Below are 17,123 nucleotides of genomic sequence, written 5' to 3'. Positions count from 1 at the left end.
GGTTTTCACAAAGTGAGGGTGGTTCTCCTTATGGCTTTGTGGGCTTGGGCGAGTGACTGAACTTTTCCAAAGAACGTTTCCTTAATTACTGAGTGGTAATACTGGCTGCTTTTAGGGTTGCGGTCAGGTTAAGTGAGGTTCTGAGTGTGCAGGCCCTGCCGTAGTGCTTGAAACACAATGAACTGTGCCAGCATCATTGCTCTTATATGGGGAGAAGGCCTTTCAGGCTTAAAAGTCACCAAACCACATTTCTCTAAGTGCACTCCTTGGCTCAGGTGCTTTTATTTTGGCAGGCCTCTCTCTCTTATTCCTTCCCTGCCTTTTTTCTGTTTTCTCCATCATTTTAAATATATTCCCTAATATCCAAGATTTTTTAAAAAATGGACATTTACGAATCCCAGTTTATACATTTCCAGAAAGTTCCTCAAGTTAGTCCCCAAATTCTAGGAAGGAATTGAAGAACAAGGATGTCAAACAAGACTCCAGAGACACAATTCATGTCTCTCAGCCTTTAACTTAGTGTTTGTAGAAAGATAAGCTAAAAGATGACAAGGCATGCCCCCTTTATTCCTAAAACTCACCTTAGCAATAAAGTTTGCCTTTGGACTTAAATCGTCAAAACATTCGTCACTACATCCATAAAACAGTTAAGCCGGTCAGTTCAAAGTACTGAATCTTGTTCTCATTCTCAGCAAAAAAATGTGTGTGTGTGTGTGTGTGTGAGAGAGAGAGAGAGAGAGAGAGAGAGAGAGAGAGAGAGAGAGAGAGAGAGAGAGAGAGAGAGAACACACGCACGCACGCATGCACGCACGCAGAAAAATAAATAAATAAATAAAAAGAGAAAGGATTTTTCCTCCAGGTGCAGTTCCCAGGTGGGATTTAGGTTCTGAATCTCTTGTCTAATGATCTCTTCAATGCTACTGTTTCTTTTGTGTTTTTCAGGTACTCCCCACTGGGTATCGCCTGCCTGATTTGTGGGAAGATCATTGCCATCAAGGACTTAGAAGTGGTTGCTAGGCAACTGGGAATGTACATGATCACTGTGATCGTGGGCCTCATCATCCATGGGGGCATCTTTCTCCCCTTGATTTACTTTGTAGTGACCAGAAAAAACCCATTCTCCTTTTTTGCTGGAATTTTCCAAGCCTGGATCACCGCCCTTGGAACAGCTTCCAGGTAGAGAGCAGGAGAAACCACCTTTCTCCATGCTGGCTCTTTTGTTCTGTTTGCCACTTTCCGTTTCCCCAAATCTTCCCTAAAGTCAGTGAGAACACCTTTCACATCATCTGAAGATATTTTCTAGAAGGTTAACACTTTGAACTTTTGGCTTGTCCTGGGCAATGCTTTAACTTCTGGTTAGCCTTGTGGCTGGTCAGCAACTGACTAGAAACATAACCTCATATTAAATGTTTAGATGGTTGCATGGTGTGAATTTGCATGTCTAACATGCTCCCCAAAGCATTAATGCAATTATTCAGAGGTTGCAGTATGATGTGGATCACTTAACATACCACCTATAATTTAGAAAGTGTTTTTATTTAAAAAAAAAAAACCTCTATTGAGGTTTTTGCCAATAATTTTTCAAAAGAAGAAGAATCAACTTACTTTGAAAAAGATGTGCCTATTTTTATGTTATGTGTATGTGTGAGTGACTGCATATATGTATGGGCTCTCCATACATGCCTGGCGCCCTCAAAGGCCAGCAGAGGGAGTTTTAAGCAGTTGTGTGCTGTCTGATGCGGGTGCTGAGAACTGAACCCAGAACCTCTGTACACTGCTGAGCTGTCTTGCCAGCACCAGGAAGAATAATTCTTACTGGGTAAATGGTGATTTTTTTTCCCAACAAGCAGAAACCAACTAATTCACTGACTTCGATATAAACCTCTTAATGGACAATTCTACCCTAAATTTCCTCCCTCAAAGCCAGCTTCAATGACATGACCATGATAAAAAGTCAGCTCCTGCTTCATTATCTATTTCCATTGCCTAGGAAATCAATAAGGTCCTCAAATATAGGCAACAAAAATAATTTTTTGAATATAATCTTGGACCAGTGTTAGCCAAAACACAACAAAGCAAGTTAAAAAGCAAAACAAAAAACATCTAGAATTGTAGAATTTCAAAGACTGAAAGTTTTACTTTTCCATACTGAAATTGATGCTTTACTTATGATATCTGTCTTTGTGCCACAAAACTGAGGCCAAGATCATGAAATAGGCAACTCAGAGCCCAGCAAATGCCAAAACCCACAGTGGAAGGCCATCAGGTCCCACTACTGAGTCCTGCTAGTGAGGTCCCCACTCAGAGGCACAGCATAGCTGGAGGATCCCAGGCCCCTGTTCAGGCAGTCAAAGTTGCCTAGCGTGACCCAACAGCTGCCTGAGAAGTCAAATTATATTTGCATATTGCAATCTGGGAGAATTCATTGTGAATAGAATGTGCTTTCAGAAAAGGCTGAGATGAGCACAATACTGGGAACCAGATTCAGCATCCTGTTTCCCCCAAGATGAAGGGAAACCCTTTAAAATTTCCCTTTTACTTCCTTATGCTTTAAATTCTATGTAGATAAATATTTGTATCCACGAAAATGCTTCTCTTCAGAGAAAAAGTAAACCATTCCCCCCAATAAAAACCAACTTATTTACTTTTATTTTTGTTATTTGATCACAAATATGGTATGTCTCAATAGCAATGAAGTTCAGACGGAGAAGACAATTTTGAGGAAGACAGTGAACCTCACCAGACAAGTATTTCTTCAGCTAATAACAGTATGCAATAACCTTGTAGTTAATCTTTATACTTATAAATCTTCCTCTTTTTTTTAACTATGTGTAGATGCTGCTCTAGAAACTTCTATTTCCATGGGTCAAGAGATCATTAATATCTTGTCTATTAATATAGATCTTTGCTACTATTTTTGTGAACTTCATTGTAGTATACAGGATATTAAAAAATGCTGGAGAGATAGTTTAGCAGTTAAGAGTGCTTGCTGCTCTTGCAGAAGACCTAGGTTTAGTTCCCAACACTCAAATGGCAGCTCACAACCACCCATAACTCCAGTTCTAGGGGATCCAACACCCTCTTTTGTTTCCCTACATACCAGACATACACATACATACATGTGGACAAAGCACCCCAGCACTTAATAAAATGAGATACTAATAATATACTGTACTGTATTGTACTCAGTGTGCAGAGGTGTAAATCTAAAGCATGCCCATTAAAAGGGGCTCTCACAAACGTCTCTGCCAGGCTCCCCCATGACCCCCTCAGGATGCATTCTAGACCTGGACTTGCTGAGTCAAGGGGTGCAAACTGGTAGTTTTGAAATGCATCACCAGTTAACGTTTCAGACAGTCCAGAATTTAATGTTCCCACCAACTGTGTTTGAGAGAGTAATTTTTCCTACCCGCACACCAGAGCTGTGTATTCCGAATCTGTGTTGCTTTGATGCATCCCCATCTTATTGGTGGGGAAACTACTCAGCAAATTTGCATGCATTTGATTACAGTTGAGGGAAAACATCTTTTTATTTCTTATTGCCCTTTTCTCCCCATTCCTTGCCTCTTGAGGCTGTGTGAGCCAACTCATTTTCCTTTGTGGGTACTCATCCTTCCCTGGATGGTTCTCAAGCTCACTTTATGCATAGGAATTATTAACTTTTACATCACAAGCTACAGATAAGAAGCCTCCATACTAGATATCTGTCTTGAAAATAAATAATGATGTTTGACGCTGGAAGTTTTTTCTTTACATATATTCAAAGCTGTAAATACTCCTTTCTACTGAGAAATTCAGTTTTCCTAAAATATTTCTCTACACACAATTATAACATAATGTTTTAAATTTTTCTAATGCTCTTGTGAATTTGTCAGTAAGTTATTTCAAAAATTATTACTATCTTTCTTTTGAAACCCATTATCCTAGTTACTTTAAAAGACAAGACAAATCCTGAAGAGATATTGGGGGTATGTCCTGGCATTTAAATCAAACTCAAATGCTTGAGTTACCTAAGGAAAGCCTCAAATGTTAGACCTATTTCCTTCTTCCTTACCCTGTATTACAGGGAGGAAAATATGGTTTTAATCTTCACTTAAAATGTGGCTTTTGCCTAGATGTGGAGTTTCCCTTTCTTAAAAGGCAATGGGAAAGACTCACATTCCAAGAATTGAGTCATGCTTTTTTTTTTTTTTTCTATAAGGGACACAAGGGGAAAAAATCCAGTGCCCAAGAACAACACATTAAACACTGCTGTGCCTCATTGTACTGAAGGAGGACTCTGGCTAGATACTTTTCACATCACTGTAACTAAACACCTGGCAGAAACAACCTAAGGAAGAAAGGTTGTGTTGGCTCAGGATTTAGGGAGACACAGTCCATTGTGGTGGGGAAGAGATAGACACTGGAACAGGTCTGTTCATGACAGAGGGAGCTTGTGATATTGCCTTCTCATGGTGCCAATCAGAAGGCAAGATGAGGCCGGAAGTAGAATGAAAGCTAAAAGCCTCAAGGTCCATCCAACTGTCATATATCCACTTAAGCCTTGCCTCCCAAACATTCCAAACCATCTCAAACAGGGCCACAATACCAACCATGCAAAACTGAGAGTGGCTGACTGGCTCTTCTTGATGGACACAGAGGCTGGTATCAGAGAGGGATGTGTCCCAGATCTCTGGCTTCAATGCATGCCATGAATCATAGGAGGAATCTCAAGTATTGGACATTATTATTAGCAGCATCCTAGGGGCTCTCAGATGGAAGCCAAAAAGCAATGCCAGAGTCTGTCAGCACAGGAAGTCACTGGAGTTCTTAAGTCCTCGTTTGGGTTAGTTGAGTGTATGCAGATTTAGAGGATGTAAAAATAAAGCCTGCTCAGTAAAAGAAGAGGGACTGTTTGTGTGCTTCACAAACCATTCCCCCAGGCTTTCTGTCCGAAGACTCCTTGCTGACGTTTTGGAAAAAATGGATACAATAGGAAAACTGAATATATTTGAATGATCCCAGAAGTATGCTTTGAGCCATATGATTGAGAATCCTGCCACCAAAAATGACTGAGTAGCCATTTTAGATCAGTTATGGTATTTAGGAAACACTTTGAAACAGCCCCAGGAAACGGGGAGAAGGGATAAGAGGAATAAAAGGACACCAACTTGTAATTAAAACAGCTGAGGCAGCAAGCCAGGAACATGGTATTTCCTGCATGCAAATGAGAACAGAGCCTCACTTTTTACTTGGGCTTATAAGGCGTTTGTAAACGAGACACATCCATCCCTGGCCCAATTAATTGACTTCTACCCTAAGACCAGCAGGAAGCGTTTCAGAGCCCTGACCTGTAATCACAAAGGATGTTCTGTCTGGTAAGATGACTCCTGCATCAGCTTAAGATGTAGACTTGGGTGTCTCTCATTTTATAGCTTTCAGATGTATTGCTCCAGAGTGGGTACTGGAACCAGGACATCCCTAAGCTGGCCTCTTCGCCCACTGAGAAACCGAGACCTTTGTGAACTTGTCCAGTGTTGTTCAGGCCCCAGCTGTAACTAGTGTGAGGGGGTAACTCTGACTAAGGCTTGGAAATACCTCCAAATGCTGCCTGTACTGGATATCTTCCAATTCATTTAAACAGGACAAAAGTAATCAAAGCAGGACAAACCACAAACCAATCCCATGCTGTTTGGCTCTTTTGCTTGATTTCAACATTATTTAAACTTTGAACAAATCGACCCAATCTCCTTCGCACTACTGTCTAAAAGGATGTAATATTCTGGCTGTGAGGAAGCCTTGTTCTCTTAGGAGTTCTATTTTAGAAGAGGTAGGAGCATGCCAAATATTCTAGCCTCTAAGGGTGGGTCATGTGGTTGGATCACCAGCCCATGACTGGGAGGAGAGTAAAGAAAGTCCCTCTTCTCTGCCTTTAGTTACAGATCACATGATTTCCTGCACTGTCACTGTGGAGGCTTAGGACTGGCTGTTGGCCATGTCTCTGGGAGTTTGACTGTATGTCAAGTTCCCCAGTGGATTGTTCAAAGCTTGGGTTCCCGATGAAGGGTGTACAACATGTTTGTCCAGCATTTTCCAAATTAGTAAGCCCAACTCAAGACAATTCCCAGGGGCTTGATGCAGTCCAAGGCAGTCATTTTGTTGGAACAATATTTCTGGCATGAAATTATGGGTCATTCAAAAATCCCTCATTCTGTTTTGCTGTTGACAGCTGATCGCTTTCTGACATAATTCTTTTGCAGCCCAATTCATACGCAAATCAGATGTGCTTCAAGATTTATCCTAAGATGGAAACGGGGACTGAAGGGGAGAAGACTTGGCAGGCACTGAGTAGCTCTGAGAAACCAGAACCAACTAAATATTTTGTTGCCTATCAGCAGCTTAATCAGATTGAATTTAAACTCCCAGCTCATTTTTTAAAAAAATGTTTCTAGTTACTATTTTTTGTATGTCACAATGATTAGAAAAAGAACAAAAATTTGCAGTGTCATTCTGGTTTGTGCTTTGTCCTGCCTCTAAACTGCCTCTAAAGTAGAGTCTCTCTCTCTCTCTCTCCCTCTATCCCTCCCTCCCTCCCTCCCTCCCTCCCTCTCTCTCTCTCTTTCTCTCCCCCAGTGCTGGAACTTTGCCTGTCACCTTCCGTTGTTTGGAAGATAATCTAGGGATTGATAAGCGTGTGACGAGGTTCGTCCTTCCAGTTGGAGCAACCATTAATATGGATGGCACAGCCCTTTACGAAGCCGTGGCTGCCATCTTCATAGCCCAAATGAACGGTGTCATCCTGGATGGAGGGCAGATTGTGACCGTAAGGTGAGTGAAATGCTTGCAGAAGAAATGGAGAAACATTCATCTTCCTTGTTGCCACTCCATAGTAACTTCACTTGATGGAAGCTGCTTGAGTTTCAGCTCTAGTGAGACAAAGTCAAGGAATTGCTGGAAAACTTCAAATGGAAAAGATTGTGACAGGAATGGAAGAGGCTAGTGGTATATTACACATGCCTACCCACATCAGAGCTCAGATATGATTTGAACAGTTATTTGTATACTCATTCAACACACAAGGAAAATCAGGCTTGGCAGTATAGTGGCTTGTCCAAGGCTATACCACCAGTCATGAGCTAGCATGGCTATGGCTAGGGTGACATTTGCTAATTCTGGGCCCAATTATTCTGTCATTAAAATATGTTCCCTTCTGGGTAGGTGAGCTAGCTCAGTGGATAAAGGCATTTGCCACCAGACTTCAATCCTCAGGCCTCACATAATGGAGAGAGACAACCACCTCTTTTAAGTTGTCCTCTCATCTCCAGACATGTACTGTTTGCACACATAAACATGCAAAATTCATGTTTAAAATATGCTCTTTTCAATGTTTCAAGGCATGATGGTAGACATGATGAAAGACTGAGATTCCTCAGTATGACATAGAACATTTTAGTGTAAATAAGTAACACACAGTTGTGCTCTCACTAATGCTTTTATTTACTATCTGTGTTTCCTGTTGTTTTAACATTGAGAACACTGTCTCTAGAGGTCATCTAAGATACATTGCTTCTCCATGAACTCGGACCTTATTTGTAGGTCGAGTCATTGAGGACTTCAGTCTTCAAATTGTTCAATGTTGTGCTAATGGTATACCATGAAGTCATTTTAGTATTCTCACTTCTACTCTGACTAGGAGCTTCTATTAAATTAGAAGGCAGTTTCTGGCTCTAGTTAAAGTAGCAAACACAACAAAAAGCCAGTGAACTACCTCCTGGTTCCACTTATGTCTCACTCCCACTCTCAGTGTCTTGATGTCCTCATCTACAAATGAGGAAGGCATTCAGAATTGGGGACTGTGAATTACTGTGCCAGCTCGGAGCCTTGCTGTTTGCTTTGTAATGTGCTGTAAAATAATTAGAATGTTAGTGTCTTTTAAGACAGGTGTTTTCCGTTTACTGGTTGACCCTGTTTCTCACCACCTAGACCTAGCCTTGTCACCTACCACCACTGCCTGCCCCTTTACGATGTTTAAAGTTATTCCTTTGGGATGGTGTGAATTGCATTCCCTTTCTCTCTCAGTTTCTATGAGATTGGCAAATACAAGGGATAGGTGGATCACATTTTGTATAATCAGTGTACCTGCAGACAAAAGAAAATCTCAAAGACACAACCCCACTGATTCATTTTGAGAAGAGATTAGGTTGACATGGAAATAACTTTCAGCTTCTTTAATGAGGACAACTCCAGTCTTGTGGTGCCCCTGTGGTGGCATTCTTCATATCTCACCCCAGACATTCCCAGCAATCTGAAAAGGAAGGATGGCCTTTGTCCCCATTTCACAGAACAATTACACCAGGCTAAAGGTGTTTACATGAAACCTCACTTTCAGGGTATGGATGCTGTAGACAAGAGTCACATGTTGACCCCTTAGGAAACCTCTTTCTATTCCCTACCCCTTTTCCTTTGTGGCTCTAACTCAGAGGAAGAGTAATGGTTGTGTTGGTCTTGTCTCCCTTGCACATGAAGAAGAAGCCATATCCTCTGTGTTCAGATTCCTGTAGCAGGCTTTCCTCCCTTTAAACCCTTCACAAGGTCCTCTCTACTTCAGGAATTCTGGTGACAGCTGGTGTCTGTTTGGCCTACAGCTCATTCTCTAGGAGATCTTTGGCGGTCTTAGGATCGCTTTAGGTGCTACTCTTAAGGGGAGGTTACAGGGGGGATGCTCATTTGTACCTGATTTCTCCATTGAAAGGTCATACTCAGGTGTTGGAAATTGGAATTCTTGGTGTTTTGTGGGTTGACAGTCCAGAAGAACTGCCACTACAGAGTTGTGCCTCTTTTGTCTATCTGGGAGCCTTTTAGCCAACGTGGAACTATTTTTGTCGGGTTACCAGTTCCTTTAATTTCATAATAGCCATTCCAGAAGATTTTAATGAACATTCCATACGCATCAAAGCTTGGCTGAAAATCTAAGTAAGAAAACAAAGAAAATAAAACCTCACCAGATTTAACATACAATTTGGAAATATAAATAATTCCATGTGAAGCCATCTCATCTGGCAGATTGGGAACCTGAGGCACAGAGACTCTAGCCATCTAGTAATGGCTACAGTTCAAGTCCTCAAATTTAGATATATCCTTCTGTTTACCGAAGATCCTAATTTGTGGCCTTTTAAGTGGCTTTAAAAAAAATGGGTAATGGCATCTGTATATCTCAGGTAGTGAAAATAAACCATGAAGAAAGAAAAAAGAAACTTGCCCAAGATCATGTCTTTAAGTGGTGAAGTAGAATTTGAACCCAGACCACCTAAATGTGGGTCACACTGCATCTGCTCTAATTGGATATATACTCTTGGGCTGCCTTTGCATGTTGATTTATCTGACCTTTACAAACACCTTGTGTTGTATATACTAGAGTAGAACCTCCGTCTCCTCATCTGTACCATGAAGGCAGCACTCACAGAATCAGTGTGGTTCAGAGAGCATCATCATACATGGCACATATCACATGTCAATAGATGGAAGCTATTGAAATTGTTACTATCAATGACAATCAATAAAATAAAACAGTAGTCCTATAAAGGTACCTGTGATACAATGAGTACTACAAATTAATCCCAATGGGAAGATTACTTCATATCAGAGTACCAAACATGAATCTTGTCCTAACAGATATCACGCCAGACTTCCAACTTCCTGTGCTTAAAAACTTGTAGGTGAAAGGGTTTGCCTTAAATGAAGCCTTTGGCCAAGCAATGATGGCTTCATGTTCTTTCATTCTTGGCCTTGACAGCAGCCAGGCTTACCTCCCAGTGCACACTGTGGGATTAAAATTAGAGCAGTGACTAAGTGATTGGGATTTTACTGACATTGCATAATTTTATCTACTTGGGATTTATTTTATATTAACAATGCCACTGTTGGGAAATTTCACTGAGCAAAGGATAAGGTTGTCCATATATGTTTAAATCTTGGCCTCTGGGCAAGTTTAGCCAAATCCTCCTTAATTGTAGACATCTGAAGGTCTGCCTCTACAGGCTCCCACATGGCATATGTTCAGTTCTCTGCCTGCAATGTATTTGGGGAAAAAATAGCCAAGTCTAGCTTTATGTTGTGCTGTTATGTAAATCCTTCATCTTCTCCTCTACCTTGTGTAGAAGAGCAATGGTCAAGAACTTTCTGTGCATTTATTGTCATAGACCTCCCAGGGTCATCAAGAGCCAGCATGTAGCAGAACCAAGCACAGGGATATTCAAATCCAAGAAGACCACATTGAATCTGAATGATCCTAAGTTACCTAACCCATCCAACCTCTGATTGTCTTATGGTGAATGAACATGTTTATGTACCTAGAATGGTTATTGTGAGGTTCTGCTTTGATGTTCTGTACATAGAACTTGGCACAACCTCCAGGAATTTGCCTCTGGAAAAGCTAGCCAGGGGAGTGGAATATCAGACAAAGCATAACAGGTCAAGGGACCAGGGACAGGCTGAGAATTCTCTAAAAAACACTGTCTGTAGGAGAGCAAAGCTACTGTTAAGATTTAACTCCCAACAACAATTTTTGTACTTATAGGATTTTGTCTCACCGAACCAAAAAACAAGTCAGATCAAAATGGCCACAGTGCTTGTAAGAGTTACCCATGACCAAAAAAACTGATGCTATAAATCAAGCAGTCAAGGCCAAGGATGACTGGAACCTGGAAATCCCATCTTCCCTACTTGTTCCATCCATATTGGTGAAGGGCTGAAAATTGCCAGCTGTCTGGGACTCTAGGGAAGTTTCACTTCTACAACTGTTCACCTTGTCACTGAGTTCTTGATAAGAATGACAGTTTATTAAGCTAGGGGGTTGTAATGTGCCCAACCTCTATTAAGTGCATTTCCACTTACTGGTTCCTAAAAGCTGCAGGCCACCTCATGAGATATCCTCATTACTCCTTTGCACCGACGAGAGTCAAGGTATAAAGAGATGCAGTTGCCCAAAGTCATGTGATTGACAAGTGGTAGAGCTAAGATATGAACATAGATTGTTTAAGTTTTAAAAAAGTTACTACATACTATCTGCTGTCTCAAATGGATTCAATCATGGAGTTCTCTAAAATCCAACACCAATTCCATGCTGGTGTGACAAGGAAAGGGCACAGACACCTAGGGCACCTAAGCAGGCATCTATAATAATACCTAAAAGGGTGACAAAATGAAACAAGTATGCCAACACACAGAAGCCCCAGGGGCCTTCTTTTACCTCAAGTCCCTCTCAATTCACATGTCTAGGGATTCTAGGCTGGACCACATTGAGGGTATGACTTGGTTAAAAACTTCTGATAGCCTGGAGTTGGTACCTGAGTACCTGCTCTAAAAACATTTTAATGTTTCAACTACAAAGCAAGCAGTCTTAATTTTTTTCAGCACTCACAAAATCACATCGGGGAGACCCATTTTAAGAAGACACATTCTATTTAAGAAACAAATCCAGGTCTGAGGAGGATATGGCTTGTTTGATAAAGACAGGGAACTGAGTTTGATCCCAAAACCCATGCAAAAATGCCAGGCATGATGGCAAGTGTGTTCAATCCTACTACTGGAGAGTGGAAGACAGGCAGACACCAGGGACTAAGGGGTTAGCTGGTGATCTAAACCAATGAGAAACCCTGCCTCAAAGGGAGTGGATGGTGTACCTGAAGATGACATCCGTGTCCTCTGACCTCTACATGTACATACTAGTATGTACATGGGCACCTACACACACACACACAAGCAATTAAAAGGGAAAAAGAAATGATTGATTTTATAAAAAAAAAAAAAAAAACAACCTGTACAAGGATCAAAAAGTCACTGCCAGTTGGTGAGCCTCAAGAACCCTCTGATATGTAGACAGGACACTTGAACCCAAGATTAACCTTTGAACCCTGGGGAGAGTTCAAAATGGTAACAGGTATGCTGCTGATTTTTCTTGAAACATTAATGAGAAGTACAGAAACCTCCTTTTGCTCCATTATCATTACGTGGCACCCCCTCTCTCTGAATAATGTGCTTTCCAGCCTTGGGAGAAATGTCCAGGCAAGTGAAATTGAATGTCTCCTGCAATATGCTGATGGCTTTCCCTGATGTCCACTCATTTGGTTTTGGGTATTTTCTACCCTCAGTTCTCATGTTAACATTGGCAGTGACCTCCTTAGACTCTTGCCACACAGTCCAAAGAACTGTGGCACTCACAGACACATGGAGGCATAAACAGGGACGAATGCAGTTGTGTTCCCACAGCACAGTGATTTATTTCTTCATCTTTAATATTTCCATGCCTGCTTTTAGAACTTCAACTGCCTTAATACTTAGTACTTAGGCTAATTGGGTACCACAATGGGGACAGGACTCCAATCCATGAATTTATAAGCTTCCGTTATTGTTGAGCTCTGTTCTTGGATATTAGTATTTCACATTTCTTTATTCCCTGGAGAAAGAAAAGGAGAGATTTTTTAGTGGTCATACAAAATTTGGAAGATTTTTTTTCTTATCTTTGAGATTGCCAAAATAAGTTTGCCAAGACTCTTTCTCTTCTGTGACCTGGTCTTCTCTGTCCTTGCAGCCTCACAGCCACCCTGGCAAGCATTGGTGCAGCCAGTATTCCCAGCGCCGGGTTGGTCACCATGCTTCTCATTCTAACAGCCGTGGGCCTGCCGACAGAAGATATCAGTCTGCTGGTGGCGGTGGACTGGCTCCTGTAAGTGCCTGTGGGCTGGGTTCTTTTGGGGATTGTGAGAGCTGCCTTCCAGGAGTAGACAGGTGACAAGATAGCAATAACGCATTAGCCGATCTCCCTTGGAAATCCTGTGTGTTCTCCCTCTCCTATAAAAAGTTACTGTGTCTACTCCCTATTAAAAAGTACAAAGAATTAAAAAGTAATTTGAGGTTGGCTGCTGCAACTCCATTCCCTCACCTCTTCTTGGACTTTTTTTCTGAAGCCTGAATCCACCATTAGAATTCATCTTTTCAGGGCTTAGGAATGGCTCACATAGTAATTGCCTTGCAAGCCTGCAGACCTGAGTTCAATTTCCAAAATCCATATAAAAAGAGCCAGTGAGGGTCATCAGGACGTTCAGTGAGTGAAGACACACTTAATGTGCAAGACTGGCAACCCAAGTTCCATCCTTAAAACCCATGGAAAGTGGAATGAGAGCCAACTTCACAAAGTGGTCCTTTCTTTAACATATGCATTGTTGTCACACACACACACACACACACACACACACACACACACACACACACACACACACGTGTGCACACACACACACACAGGTGCGCACACATACATTAAAAAATTATAAACTAGTCGTAATGATGTGTAATTGTAATCCCAGCACTGGTGATGCAGATACAGGCAGATATTTTGACTGAGCATCCTAGGCAAATCAGTGAGTTCCAGGCTAGCAAGAGGCAAGAGACCCTATCTTACAAACAAGGTAGATGGTATCTGATGAAAAATAGAGAGCTGGAGTTGGTTTCAGGCATGTCTCCCACACACGTGTACACCTGCACATACAGGAACAATCACACTTATGCTTGTACATGTGCAAACGAATTTACACACAAAGAATTTCATCTTTTAAACATTTATGCTGGTGGAGCAGTCCTCTGATTGTATGCCAGAGTCTCTGAATGGCAAGTATGTCGTCATGTTATCAGGAATGAGGGAAAGACACACATGGTAGGTACTGAAGCACCATTGCATCTGCTTTTCATTTACCCCTTGAAGAGCTCTATGATGGGTGTCTTAGATTAGGAAACTTAATCAGAAGAGTCAGGGTGTTGCTGAAGTACAGTAGAGCTAGTATGATCAGGACAGGGCCCTTCAGATGACACTGTTGTTTCTTAATTGTCACCACAAAGTCTATCAATGGAGAAGGGTGTTAGAAAGGTCCAGAGTTGGAAAAGTTGGAGAAGATGGACCTCCTAGGAGGTCCTCTGAGGGTTTCATTGTTTGCTCCCTTAAAAACTCACATTGAAATCACTTTCATTTGAACAGGATTAACAGGTGGGACTTTAAGAACTGCTTGCTCCAGCAAGAGTGGCACTGATGTCACCATAAAATAATTCAGTCCCTTCTTCCTCTTGCTTTGTTCGGTTTCCTTCTAGCATACGATGGTACAGGAGCTTGGGCATACCAGATTCTGGTGCCTTCATCTAAGACATCTAAGCCTCTATAACTCTAAGGAAAAATCAATGTCTGTTCTTTATAAATTTCCCAGTTTCAAGTATTTTGTTATAGTACTGCAAATGGACAAAGACATTCTTGATTCTATGTACTAACAACCAAGAACTTTTTGTTTGCCATGTTTTCTTTTTTTCTCCCTCTCGTGATTATGATATAACCAGTAACCTAATAAAGTAGGACAATGAAGTAAGATCAAGGCCTTAGCTCCTCTTAAAATTCAAGTTCTCTAGCCCCAGCAAGTCTCCCTCTGTGAGCCCTGGAGTTTTTGGCAGTCTCCTGCTCTCAGGCCTATTAGGTGAGAGTCATTTCATGACATATTCAAGACCCCACCTTTGTCTGACCTACATGTTAGCAAATGGAATAGGAGAGGTGGATCCTCTCTGATCACCCCATGCAGGTGCCCACATGCTCACACTTGTGTGGGAGGCTGTGGTGTCCTAACTGCATGCCTGCAGTATGCCAGCAGGAAGAATTTGGCTGAATACCAACAAAAATGATGATCTATCTGGATTAATTTCCTTGACGGAATCATTAAGGAAAGAAAGGAAGGAATAAAGGAAGCAAGGAGGAAGGAAGGAAGGAAGCTCTCCTGAACTGGAACAGGAAAGAAGAGCACCAATGCACCAATGGAAAGCTTTTTTCTAGTTCTAAGGCTCTGATCTCAGAGGGATTGAGGCCATGTGGTCAAAAAGGAAGCATGGAGGATCTTGGGAAGATGGGCATCAGAGTAGGGTTACATCTGCTTTCAATCAGTACTGATGCCACATTCTTTCTAGTAGGAAAGAGCATTCTGGAAACAAATGCCCGAGCTTGATAAGCTCTATGGCTCTGGATGCTGCTCAATGGTGTGTAAGTGGTTCTGGGGGCTGGGTTGAGATAGGGGTGCAAGGGAAGGTTTTCTGGTCCTTAGAAAAGTAGTTGATGGATAAAGAGCAGAGAAAAACAGATGGTGGTAAGTGTTTTCTTCTTTAGGCAAAGTCTGTAACTTTTTTTATACTGCCAGCAATTTTTTAATTTAAAACCTAACAGAGCCTGTCATGACATTTAATGTGTCACAGTGTTTGCCAATTGCTGGAGCCTATCCAGCCTCATTACAGCCTTCTAAGCCCTAGATGCTTGTCTGTGGGCAAGCTTAGCTGCTCTGTAAATGTCATGGTGAAAACCAAGGTTCTAGAGCATTTCCAAATACCCAAATCCTGAAGTATGAAAACGGCAGGCCTTGTTAATACTTGAACCATCCTCTGGACACCAGAAACCCTCTGTATCAAAACTCAGGCATTTTTAAGAAACTATGGGAGGATGGTAAGGAGGGAAGATGAAGGGAAAACTGAGATCCAATACCGAAATCAATTGCTGGGGCTGGCAAGAGCTAGAAAGGAAAATCCACATACAGTGACACCAGCATGGACATGTGGTTCACTTCTCATATGATACTCTGTTAGGGAGATATTTTCTGCACTCTCATTTGCTAAGGAAGGGTAAGTGTGATTGAGACAATATCTAAAAAGGATACCCAAAATAGTCCCCACTCTGTGGGACATGCCGTGTGTTAGTACCTCTTTCTGGAGGGAGCAGAATTTTCCTCAAACCAAGTCTGCGCCTAATCTGATGTGGATTCAAGAGATGTAGGATGCAGTCTAAGAACTGACATGTCCACCAAGTTCCCAGGTGGTGCTGATGATGAGGTCCAAGGATCTCACTTCTGGGAAAATGAGTCAGGGTAGGGAATATGTTTCTGATCATCCAGGCTCTTCCTGACTATGGGTATCTAAGCACTCTATATTGAGTGACTGTTGAGAGTTTATGCATCCATTCAATGAAATTATATTGTCAGTGTATTAAGTATTAGATATTGCTTTGATTATTTAGCAGTGATTCACTTCAAAGTTATAGCCAATTATAAGTAATCTAATAGTATATGCCCCATGTAATTGAGGTAACTGAGAGATGTAATTTATCCTATTTGGTGGACATTAAATGATGAAACTATCCTTCAAATACAGACAGCCCGGATGGAGTTTCTTGGGTATTCTAGGCCTGAGAAGATGGACTCTCTAATCCTTATTTAAAACACATGCATACATTTTAAATGCACACACACACACACACACACACACACACACACACACACACACACACACACCCCTACAATACTTACTTGACTTCCACTCTATTCCTGATGGAAAAGAAAACCAATTCCCTCATCCACCATCTCTTTGAAGATTCTAGAAGTTTATGTTTATTGCGTTAGTCTTTGGCTTTCATTCTTCATACATAGATTTGTTTTTACCTTATCTCGAATCTATGTCAGCCTCATTGTAGAATGTGATCCACCGTTCAACCAAGGCCTCCCCTCCCAACCAGCAGATCCCTGACTCAAAGCAAGGCAATCACAGATCCAGGGGCTAGGTGGATTCAGACTCTGCACAGCAAGAACATTTTTGATATGTCATAAAAGCCAAGGAGAATAAGAAAATGAAAATGGAAAGTCCCTTGCACCTGCCGTTGAAGCTCAGTATTCTCTGAACCCTGTAATCACAGTTACAAAACAGCAGCATAGGAATTAAAATTTAAAAAGAGATTTGTTTTGTCTTTATTTATGTAGATGTGTGTATGTGTAAGTATATGCATGTGAGCGTGGTTTCCTGTGCCTGAAGAGGGTTTCAGAACTCCTGGAGCTGGAATTACAAGCAGTTGTGAGCTACTTCATATGGGTGCTGAGAATCCAACTCAGGTCCTTAGCAAGAGCAGTCCAGGCTCATAACTGTTCAGCCCATGTTAGCAATGAAACTTCAATACTGAGAATCTCTTTCCTAAAGAACAACTACTCTTGCTGGGCGGTGGTGGCGCACACCTTTTATCCCAGCACTTGGGAGGCAGAGGCAAGAGTAACTCTGTGAGTTATAGGTCAGCCTGGCCTACAAAGAGA

General features: G+C 41.6%; 1 protein-coding gene across 1 annotated transcript in view; it reads left to right on the top strand.

Annotated features, from left to right (window-relative positions):
• Slc1a2 (solute carrier family 1 member 2) overlaps positions 1-17,123 on the top strand; it is a 105,880-nt gene that overhangs the window by 75,688 nt on the left and 13,069 nt on the right. Inside the window, exons 7-9 of the mRNA XM_035446778.1 lie at positions 943-1,176; positions 6,613-6,807; positions 12,569-12,703. Coding sequence (XP_035302669.1) covers positions 943-1,176; positions 6,613-6,807; positions 12,569-12,703 — 564 coding nt within the window. The remainder of the gene's footprint in view (positions 1-942; positions 1,177-6,612; positions 6,808-12,568; positions 12,704-17,123) is intronic.

This window comes from Cricetulus griseus, chromosome 6 (assembly GCF_003668045.3).
Source record: "Cricetulus griseus strain 17A/GY chromosome 6, alternate assembly CriGri-PICRH-1.0, whole genome shotgun sequence".
Lineage (NCBI taxonomy): Eukaryota > Metazoa > Chordata > Mammalia > Rodentia > Cricetidae > Cricetulus > Cricetulus griseus.
Note: the sequence above shows the minus strand (reverse complement) of the source record. Positions and strands in the feature narration are given on the sequence as shown.